General features: G+C 42.3%; 1 protein-coding gene across 1 annotated transcript in view; it reads right to left on the reverse strand.

Annotated features, from left to right (window-relative positions):
- LOC147886702 (ARM repeat superfamily protein) overlaps window positions 1–5,206 on the reverse strand; it is a 296,797-nt gene extending 291,591 nt beyond the window's left edge. Inside the window, exons 1-2 of the mRNA XM_087395638.1 lie at window positions 4,927–5,206; window positions 4,380–4,565 (exon numbers count right to left, since the gene is read on the reverse strand). Of these exons, the coding sequence (XP_087251764.1) occupies window positions 4,380–4,565; window positions 4,927–5,031 (291 nt within the window). The 5' untranslated portion in view covers window positions 5,032–5,206. The remainder of the gene's footprint in view (window positions 1–4,379; window positions 4,566–4,926) is intronic.
- Window positions 5,207–11,602: the final 6,396 nt, after the last annotated feature.

Raw genomic sequence — 11,602 nt, forward strand, 5'->3', positions numbered from 1 at the left:
CACTGGCACGGTATCAAATCGGCAACGGAAGACACTTTTGCAACATCTGCGAAGGAAGAAACAATGAGAACAAAGAAGACTCCTTGCAGAGCAACAACAAGAAGCGGTTGCAGATGCACACATTTGATCATTGCCATTGGAGCAAAGAACATGAGCTATGGTGTCACGATTGGTGGGAACATTAGAGGCAACAACATCAGGCCATTCAGGTGATTACTAGTCTCGAGTCTTCACAAGCTTTAGCCTACACCCTAAAGTTCATAGAGTAACAACCCTACCTCACAAGCTTTAGCCTACACCCTAAAGTTCATAGAGTAACAACCCTACCAACACCTTCGGAGATGCATGCCCAAGAGGCGATGCTCTCTAACCTAAGAAATGGCCTACAAAAAGTGAAAGGGGTACACAGCTTAGATCAACTAGCTGCAAAGACGACGACATTAACTATGTTAGAGTCCCCTTAAACAAAGGAGAAACGGCTTGGGTACACAATGTCGAAGATGTTATCAATTAGAAGGACCAACGTGGCTCCAGCGGTTAAACGTACAGCAACACCGGGCTGGTTTAGGCACCAATGACCTGCATTGTATCTACAATGTGTATGATGTGCTCCTCAAACACCTTGCATCCCATTCGCTTCTTACGAAACTCTCGTATTTTCGTGCCAAAACATCGTCACTGTAGAAATGACTTCCGCACTTAGGCTGTCTCTCCTTTTCTTGCGTTCTGTTGAAGCCCACAGAAGCATCACTATACCTCCTCCACATCCTCATTTTATAAATATCTAGACATCATTATTCATCGACCTACGATACAAAAGGCTCTTTCATTTCTATTGTTTTTAATGCATTTGGTATTGAATCCTTAACCTTGTGAGAGAAGATACGCTTGCAAAAACAAGCCTACTACCACTTAGATTGGTGTGTTGTCTCGAGCTCTTTTATTGCAAGAAAAGAATAACATACGATGTCATGCAATGTTTTGAATTGTTCATATATGATTCCATGGCATTCATGCTAACCCTTGATAGATGATAATTGTATCTATTATAGTTTTAAAAATTTCATTTGAAATACAGTCTCATTACGGCATGTATCGTTTTATTAATATGGATATTGCAACAACAATTCATATGTATGAAGTCTAGTATCACTGATTATGAATTCCAAGTGCAAAGCTTTACTTTGCAAGATGGTGGTGCGGGGACTTATGCCAGGGCAGGAGCCGTGGAAGGAATTTTTTATTAGCAGCATACAAACTTGCACACCTTCTTCAAGAGGAGACTGGATGGGCAGTATTAGATGGATCTTCACCGTAGCACACCTCAGGTCTCCTTCGTCCCCTCTCATGGTTGCCATCCTGAAAGCATGGGCCAGCTTCAGGAGCACTCTTAGGAGGATTCCCCTTCCTCTCATGAAGAGATTGATAGGCAACTGGTCATGTGGAATGACAGTATATTGGATGATCTTGGCAGACCACTTGGTGCTTCACACTACATGCAGTGGTCAAGATGGGAGAGGGGACCTGCCTCATCTCTGGGGTCATGGAAAGCTTTCCCGAGGCTTCCAGAGGAGACTAAATCTCATTTGACATGACATCTCAGAGGGAGTGCAGGGAGGATCTTGCAGATTGAGGCAGCCCTTCCAGTGGATTGGGTAGACACAAATGATATGCCTCTCACTTGCTCAACTTGGGCAGGTGCTTTTACGAGAGGGGGTATTCCTCTTCAGGTTTTGGCCTTTCGAGATGCACATGGAGATGCCTTAGTTTTTTATGTGCATGATGGTGGTAGATTGTTCAGGTCCACAGAGGACATCTTGCTTGAGTCTGCCTTTCAACCTATCAGGGTTGTAGGTCTTTTGGAGCAGGGATCAGATTCACAGTGGTTCCTTGACCCAAACCCCCGGTTTCTCTCCACTGGATCTTGGAGACTTTGGCTCTACGGGGGAGTTCCCATTAGGTATTTGCAGTGGGACCCTGGAGAGTGGGAGTGGATTGACGCAGGGCATCGAGAGAAGAGCATCCCCTTCTTTCGCTACACGATCAAAAATGCCAGGAGATTCCAGCTCAGTAGTAGAGGTTGGAGACCTTCAGAGTTCCTCATTGGGAGGCATTTGATATCACTGCAGATTTGCAGAGGTGCTTCTAGAGAAGACTCTGAAAATCCCATAGGAATAGAAAGACCACTCTTTTCTTTCGGCTTTCTATCCATGGTGGGATTGTAGTGAATCTTTGGAAATAGAGATTCGGAGCCGACCCTACTTGCCCTCGTTGCCTCCTCGTTTGGAGACGATTCAGCATTGCTTATGGGATTGCAGACAGGCGAGGATGATTTGGATGGGGGGTAGCCAAGATTTTCAGTCACTTTGTGCACTCCCCATTCTTTATGACATGGGGCTCAATGGCTTAGCTTTCTCTTACTGGGCCTCAGGTCTTTTATGAGAGACATGACTGTTCTCGGGCCATTTCGATTCGACGTCATCCGGTTGAGTCCTGTTCTTTGGATGTGGTACCACACCTTCCTTTTGCAGCAATACATGCCTCTCTGGATACCTCTTGGGAGATATGGGCGAGCATAGCAACCTGGCATATCTGGAGAGCCAGATGCACAGAGGCATTGGAGGGAACTCAGGTCATGGTTATCAGAAACATCAGGTACGAAACATTAGGTGTGTTTTAGGGTCAAGTACCTAAACTTAAGAAACTTTAGAAACATATAAATAAATAAATAAATTATATATATATATATATATATATATAAAGATATCTTATTTTCTAACCTTTAGAAACGCATATATATCCAACCATGACTCAGGTTCATCCCTCGCACACATTGGCTAGTATCTGGACAGACACCATACATACTTTGATGGCCGTATGGACGAGCATGAAGGGAGACTCCCGTGCAGCCTCAGCTAGGAGGGCTTCTTTCTTCAGGGAATGGAAGGATTCTCCTTTCTTCTCTGAGGCTCTTACAGGGTTGAGGTGGCACTTTCAGCCTCATCCTTGGTTGTTTTCCACCTCATTTTGAGGGGGTTTATTTATCCTCATGGTTACCAGATGTATTCCGCTTTGAGCTTGCTCTGGTGGGTTTTTTCTCTTACTTAATAAAAGTCTCTTTCTTGAAAAAAAAAAAAGAATTTCATGAAAATCATCTAGTAATACGAGTGAATGCATTTGAGAGGCATGTTCAAGAGAGGTTTTTATGCTTTCGATCCACTGCATACGAGCACAATTTTGAGAACTTTGCCACATGATTTCAGCAAGGTCATAGCCCATGTGGACCACGCCGATGCACACCTTGCATGACGCATTATCCAATATACTTCAATAATATCGTGCCCTATCTCAGGATGTCAAACTGGAGATGCATTTGCATCACTATGCCCTCAAGCAAAAGGATGCACGTGGACAGGAGGACAGATATCAAGCTGAGTTCACCGTGCCTAAAGTCCCAAGGGCAACTCAAATCCCAGAAAAACTAGAGAAGATCACAAAGCTGCAAGATTACTTCAGCTTCATAAAATCATATATGCTTGGATGCATTTGTATGATTATGCCCACATGGCGCTACATGAGCGCTTCACCAGACAAGCGGTCACATATTGATGGCGATGACCCTTGTGTCCCCGCTCACATTGGAGAAATATTTGGCTGATTTTCCAAGACATTGACTTTTACTTCAATATGTTGTTGAATACTGCTTGCGGGATCAATTTTAGGCAATCGTACATATTCTTTCTTGATGTGCCATTGCTCTGGAACCTTTGTATCTCTTTTCATTATGCAATTTTCTTCATGTGCCATTGCACTGGAATTTTGAAAGTCCTTGCATCTCCGTTTGTTGTGCAATACCATAAAACATTACCAGTAGAGTCCTGGTAGGTGGTGGACCTCCTTCAGATGTATGTACTTATTCTTCCAAACGCTCTTTGCAGTCAAAATCCTAGTTGAGGTTGCCTAACGGAGCAGAAGCTCTTATGATGCTTACAATTAGACAGGACATCTCCCTGCTGATCAATGTGTACCATGGCAATCGCTACAAAAATTTGTAATGCTCTTAAAATACCTCCGATTTTTTAGAGTGCTCTTAAAAATACCTCCAATACCTTATGCGATTATCAGTTTTAAATTATTTTACAGCTAACCTAGCAACCTTCAAATTTGTGAAATAAAGACTATGTAAAATCATTTAATTCTGATGATTGCATACCAACAGCACAGTATAGCATGGAATTTAAACATTTCCTGTTTCGAATTTTCATAACTTTATAAATTCTCTTCCTGCGAAAAAACTTTATATTGAAAGCATAGAGCGCAGGGGACAAGCGGGTGTTCATAAAATCGTTGATAAATGTTACGTGAAATGATGGTATTACCTCCTTCAGAGTTACAAGAATTTCTGGCAGCGCGATAGACGGAACCGCCCCATGAGCTATCCACTTTTGCAAGCAAGCCAGGCTTATGACGCTCAGCCTCACATTCTTACATTCACAGGCCATAATAAAAATCCGCACGATATCGTCACTTCGAGCTAACAAAGTCGGGTCTGTTAGCGATCGCAACTGCGCACAATGGAAAGATCGGACAATTAGCAAGGAGTACCAATCATTGAAGTCACCTTCGTTTGGGCATTCGATTCCTTTAGAATATGAGACTTCAAAAATGCTGTCTACAGCACTACAACTGATAATATCACAGAACTGTGGCGGCAGTTCAACTTCTGATCTACGCCTTGAGATCTCGTGTATGTTATATGGAAAAGAACTTGATCCTTTTGCCTTAGTAAAGTCGTTTCCTTGGGGTGAATGCATTGGAGAAAAACCAAACACTTAAATTAATGCAAGTATTCCGCCGGGTTTCGTTGCCAAGAGAAGCTCCAAACAACGAGCACTAGATAGCGAATTTGAGAAGTTCGAGGATCACCTTCAAAATAGCATGTTCAGCAGCATCCTTGACAGCGGGGTACTTACGCCTCGCCTCCAAGGACAGGGCACGCAAATCGGCCTCAAGAACTGTCATCAAAGCCATAGCGAAGCTCTAGGGAGGAGCCTGGCGATGGATCAAGAAGATGGAGATGGAAAATCGAGAGAGTGAAATGCTGGGAGGCACAGATTTCTGTGCATTATGTGTGCAGATCTGAGCTAATAAGTAGGAAGATCGCACTCAGGTTAGCGAGAAGACTATATGAAGATTTCCGTATTGCCCAACGTGCACGTGTGTGACGAGGGTGGTGCGAATTCTTATATTAATACCCCGTTTCAGGTAGAGAGCAACTCGTGAGGCCTAGGGCCTTAGCACATGGATGGGGCTAGCATGGGTTTAGGATGGGATTATTTTTGTCATCATTACTCCGGGATGGATTTAGAATGGGAGTAGCCACTTTTTCTCTCATCCTGGACCATGGCCTCTAGACCCTGGCAGCCAGAATGGGTTCCCCTTTTTTAGGGATTCAAAAACATGGAAGGATGACATGTGTCCTTGTCCCCACAAGGTCCCCACCTCTTAAAACACATGAAATGAAATGATGCCATGTGTCCTCTTCCTCCTAAACCCATCCCTAGTTCTTTTTTTGTTGGCACATGGTGGGATGGGAATAGGATAGAAATATGCATGGGACCACTTGGGACCACCTTTTCCCATTCCCATCCTATTTCTTCCCATGTGCTAAGCCCCTTAGAAGTCCTTAAGAATGCGTTCTTGCGCGTCTGGCGAAATGCGCGCTCTAGAAATGCCAACGCTTGGCTTGTTCCCCAATCTCGCCCCTACTTTCTCGCTACCCACACTAAGCATTTTCACGCCCCACTGGAAACGGAGAAACAGCCTCTCCAGCCTAATCAAGAGCAGTTTGTCAGTTTATGTCAGCACAAAGGATCAGGTAGCTGACATATTCACAAAGGCATTGGGTGTGCAGAGAAGCTATGCAAGTTCACAGACCTGCTTGGTGTGCAGGAATTGGGATTGAGCTTGAGGGGGAGTGTTGAGATATCGAGCTCCACTCATGATATGCCAGGGTGACTGTTGTGCATTTATGTCACCGACTTGGTAGTTGCAGATGCGGTTGGTACACCGCCCATGAAAAATAGATGGATGACAGCTATCTTTATGTACCCTAGTTAGTGGCTCAGTTAGTATACCACCTTATTTAGCTGAGTTTGGTTTGAGACCCACATATAGGGTTCACCTATTCCTTTTGTACTTATAGAGAGAGTTCCTTTGGCTTTCACAAACTAAGAAGAGGAAAACTGTTTTCAGCCTCCACCTTTGTGTATATTTCCCCATTGTGTATGTGAGAAAGCCACAAGTGAGATCCTTCCTTCTCTCCCACTCTCTTCACAAAGATGAATTCTCCTCTATCCAATTTTAAGTCAAAGAACCTGATAAGCAATCTAAACTTAGAGCATCTCCCTTGTGCTCCACAAACATGCTCAAGATGAGTCCATGCAGCATGAGTAGTCTCACATCCAACAATGTGGTGAATAAAAGAATCACTCAAACTAAGAGCAATAATAGTTAGTGCTTTTTCATCTTTAGGAAGCCATGAAGCTTCTCCTTCCCTAGTTGTAGGTTTAGTTTCTTTCCCATTACCCACCTTCCATATTCCCTTTTTCATGAGAATAAACTTCAGTTTTGTTTGCCAAGTATGAAACCCCTCTCCTTCAAACTTATCTATTTTGAGTTTGGAGGCCATTTGATGATGGCAGTGTCTAATCCCTTTACAAAAGATCAATCTTTCTGAACAAAGAAATCCCCATTCACCATATAGATGCAAATTGCAAGATAAGAATTCAGAAAATCCTAGTTGTTTGGCATAGGCATAACTAGTTCGCTTCTCCCACAACCTCTTAACTAGGATCTTCTTTACCTTGTACTTTATCTTTGTAGTCTTGTTGGCACTTGAAGAAGATTGAGAGTTGGGCATGTTGTCAAGAAATCACAATAAATTGACCTCCAAATAACATCCTCTGAACTGAAAAAGGAATCTCTGAATCTTTGATTTGCATTTTAACTCCTCAAGCATCAACTTAGCATTTAGTGTAGCATCAATTTTAAAAAATAGTCAAGAAATGCTTGCAGAGAACATAGGAACATTGGAGGATTGCTATCTCACACGACAAAGCATCAAGCAGAGGGCATTTGCTGCACAATCAAAGGTACTTGGAAGTAGAAGACTCAGTACAAGTCTCAGACCAAATGAAGCTTTACACCACTAGGGGCAGCAGCATCTTCTCCACCTCTAAAAACATGTCTTCTTCAAAACCCGACTGGTTTTTCCTTAGTTTCTCCTCATTCCCTTGACCATTTGCCCTCAGAATTCATGAGAAGGTAGCCCATAGGGTTGCCTAAGTGCACCTTAGACCATTTTTGAAATGGTGGCTCCAGCAAGCTGTATCAACAAAAATGGCATGGGATGGAGTGAGTCTCAGCACAGGTTGTAGAGGCAATATTCCTTCAATTCCTCTCAAGTGGAAGTGTGCCCTAACTAGGGGAATCTACACCTGAAAGGGCTGGAGCAATGGTGGCTTGTAGGAGGAGAATAAGCTTAAGGAAGTTCATGGGAGGAAGGTGGAAGAAAACACCATTTGGGGAAGAAGAGAGAATGTAGAGGGAATCTTCAAAGAATCTCTTTCTAGGCATTAGGATAACCTACTAGAGCCTTCTCCTGCACATAGTGATAATGCACCTCAATGTGCTTTATTCTAGGATGATAGATTGGGTTATTTGCCAAGTGTATACTGCTCATGTTGTCACAATAAATGACAACTGGCCCATCTATAGACTGATGCATATCATAAAGTAGCTTATGCAACCAAGCTGCCTCACATGCAGCCATTGCTGCACCCCTGTACTCAGCCTCTGTGCTTGACCAGGCAACTGTAGGCTGTTTCTTGCTACTCCAAGTGACTGCGACACTCCCAAAAGAGCACATATCCACTGGTAGATTGTCTATCAAAAATACTACCAGCCCTAATTAGCATCAGTGTATCCATGCAATTGTATCTGAACCCCAGTCTCATAAAATAGTCCATACTACAATGTGGACTTCACATACCTCAGTATGCATCTAGCCACATCCAAATGCAGTTTCCTTAGAGCCTGCATAAACTGACTTACCAACCCAACATCATAGCTCAAATCTGGCCTGGTAATAGTCATATAAATCAAACTTCCTACTATGCATTTGTACATAGTAGGGTCTTCCAGAAGCTCACTTGCATCTACGCTCAACTTCACATTCTGCTCCAAAGGATCTGAAATAGGCTTACAGCCTGTCATCCCATATTTGGACAGCATGTCCAATTCATACTGCCTCTGAAAGAGCCATATCCCACTTGTGGATCTCATCTCCTCAATGCCCAAGAAATAACGCAGCTCTCCCAAATCCTTCATCTCAAACTTCTGCTTCAATAGCATTTTCACATGAAGGATATTTTCATCACTATCACCTGTGATGATCAAATCATCAACATAAATGACAAGTAGCATAATACCTTTCTCTGTTTTTCTCACATAAAGTGAGAAATCTGCCTTGGAAATCTGAAAGCCAATAGTGACAAGATACTGTCCTATCTTGTCAAACCATGCTCTGGGTGCTTGCTTCAAGCCATACAAGGCTTTCTTCAACCTGCAAACAAACTTAGGATGAACAGCCTAAACATAACCTGGTGGCTGCTCCATATAGACCTCTTCTTGCAAATCACCATGCAAGAAGGCATTCTTTACATCCATCTGATGTAAAATCCATTTCTTTGATGCAGCCATAGCAATGACTACTCTTACGGTTGCCATCCTTGCAACCGGACTGAATGTTTCTTCATAATCAATGCCATATCTCTGTGCATACCCCTTGACAACTAATCTTACCTTGTATTTGTTCACAGAACCATCTGCATTGTGCTTCACCTTATAAACCCACTTGCAGCCAATTGCATTCTTGTATTTAAGCAAAGGCACCAATTCCCATGTAGCATTTACTTCCAAGGCATCCATTTCTTCATCCATGGCTTTCTCCCATTTTTCTTTTCCCATGGCTTGCTCAAAAGAAGTGGGTTCTGGTCCATGTATCACTGTGACCATACAAGCATAGTGAATGGCTGTAAATCCATCATATTTCAGCCTATCCACAGGATACCTAGCTCTGGTAGACCTGCATAAAATAGGCTCACTACTAGGTGCTCTCAAAACATCCTTTGTCTTCCTTACTCTAGGTGTAACAATAGAAGGAATACCCAACTCATCATCAAGGCTCTGTTCTCAGCCACTGGAGTCACCATCCACATAAGAGTGACCTGCATTCACATCAAGCATTGGCTGATCTACTTTCTCTTTTCCCTTTCGTGATACTTACATACCACTATCTACATTGCTTTGACGAGATTCTCCTGATCTCAATCTGTTTGTCCATATGTGAACCACTACTAGAGGACACTAGAGGTCCACTAATATTTTGTGATTGCTGTTGTGAATTCTGTGCAGTAGTACCATTTTGTGTATCTACATCACCAATCACATTTACTGGTTTATACCAGCTGCTCATCTCATCCAAAACATCTCTGCTCACTGTAAACTTATCAGTAGAAGGGTTATAGCATCTATACCCTTTCTACTACAGAGAATAACCAATAAAGATGTACTTCTCAGCTTTTGGATCCAACTTGGATCTCAACTCATCTGGCACATGAACATAGGCTATGCAACCAAAAACTTTCAAATGAGAAATATATGGTTTCCTATACATCTCCTCTGGCGTCATGCCATGTATTGCTGCAGTGGGAGTCTTCTTCATTATGTAGACTGCTATAGCAACTTCTTCAGCCCAATAATAATCTGGCAGGACTTTTTCATTAAGCATGGCACAAGATACCTCTCCAATATGCCTGTTTTTCCTTTCTGCAAGTCCATTTTGCTATGGGGTATGACTGCATGAATATTGCTGCTTTATGCCATGCTCCTGTAGGAACCTTGTAAACTCATTTGAGAGGTACTCTCCCCCTCCATATGACCTTAGGCATTTTATTTGCAAGCCTGTTTCTTTTTCAACCATAGCTTTAAAAGCTTTGAAATGCCCAAACACTTCACTTTTCTTTTTCATAAAATACACCCAAACTTTTCTGTTGTAGTCATCAATAAAAGTGACAAAATAATGACAGCCTCCAATAGATGCAGCTTTAGTAGTCCACACATTAGAGTGGATTAATTCCAATGGCCTCTTACTCTCTTGAACATGTCTAGGAAATGGTTTCCTTACCTGTTTTCCAAATTGACAGGCTTCACATAGCTTATGCATTTCTGCAACCTTGAACTTAGACAATCCTGCAACAATATTTTGGGCCTGCATTAATTTAAGTGACTATACAGGAAATTGAAGCATCCCTCTTGGAAGAGGAAAGAAAGATCAAACAAAGAAGTGATACAAAGAAGAAGCATATTACAAAGAAGGGACATATTTGGCCAAAAGCAACTTCAAGGGAAAGAGCAAAATGAAGTGTAACTTTTGTGGCAAACCTGGACACTTTGGAAAAGAATGTTATGCAAAGAAGAGATATTTAGCCAATCTTGTTGAAGAAGCAAAGATAGAAGAAGAAGAAGAAGAACTAGAGAATGTCAAAGCTCTCACTACTTACAACACCCAAGTCAATTCTGACAAGGGTGAGGATCCATATGTTTTCTAAGTTATGTGTATGTGAGGTCAATAATGGTTCTCTACCATGGATAGTCCATCCTTAAATAATTGTTAGTCTTTTGAGATTCTTTCCTTGTTGGACTCATTGGGCTTTTCATACATAGTCATTGTCTATCTCCCAGTTGTAAACCAAGAATCCTAAGGGTGAGTCACAGGTTGGGGCCATATGTGTTGCCACATGATGGTGGGCAAGCCATGGAGCATCCCATGTACTATTGTTGAGGGATGAGGTCATCAATTTGTGTGGGGGAATGAAGGGGCAAATTGGTGTGTGTGTATATGCCTATGGGCTTGGAGTCCTATGCAAGGAGTGTGTGAGTGTAGGTGTGCTAGAAGGTTCTAGTGACTTGGCAGTTAGGTATGTCAAGTTAGTGTGATGTGTGAGTGATCATAGGAGGTGACTGATTGAGATAATCATGGAGATGATCGTGGATCTGGGATCTACCAACATGGAGGCAGCTGCCTATATATGTAACCACTCATGAATAAAGATTTGTTCATTGTGCCTCATTGCTAAACCAACAAAGAATCGAACAAGGATAGATTCTAAGGGCTAGGTATCAAGAAATGAGAATGACATCTTGTTGATATTGAAAATATACACCCAAAAAGTCTTGAAGGAGTTTCGGATCACATTGTAGCCTTCCATTTAATAAGTCTAATAGCTATTGCCATCTTGTGTTGGCTTATCTCTCTTTGTGTGGTTCACAATTCTATTCTCTCTTCCCATTTGTGAGCTTCTTCCTCCATTGAGCACTCTCCTTCTCGATTTGTAACATGGCATCAGAGCATTATGCTCTTCTCCCCTATCTCACTTTTTGTCATTTGTAGATTCGTAGCTTAGCATCTGGTAGCAATGGAATTTGATGCCAAAAAATTCTTGGAGGAACTCCCTGCACGTAAGTGTAGCTCCATGCA

This window comes from Dipteris shenzhenensis, chromosome 24 (genome assembly GCF_047967505.1).
Source record: "Dipteris shenzhenensis isolate YYH24624 ecotype China chromosome 24, Dip_SZ_1.0, whole genome shotgun sequence".
NCBI lineage: Eukaryota > Viridiplantae > Streptophyta > Polypodiopsida > Gleicheniales > Dipteridaceae > Dipteris > Dipteris shenzhenensis.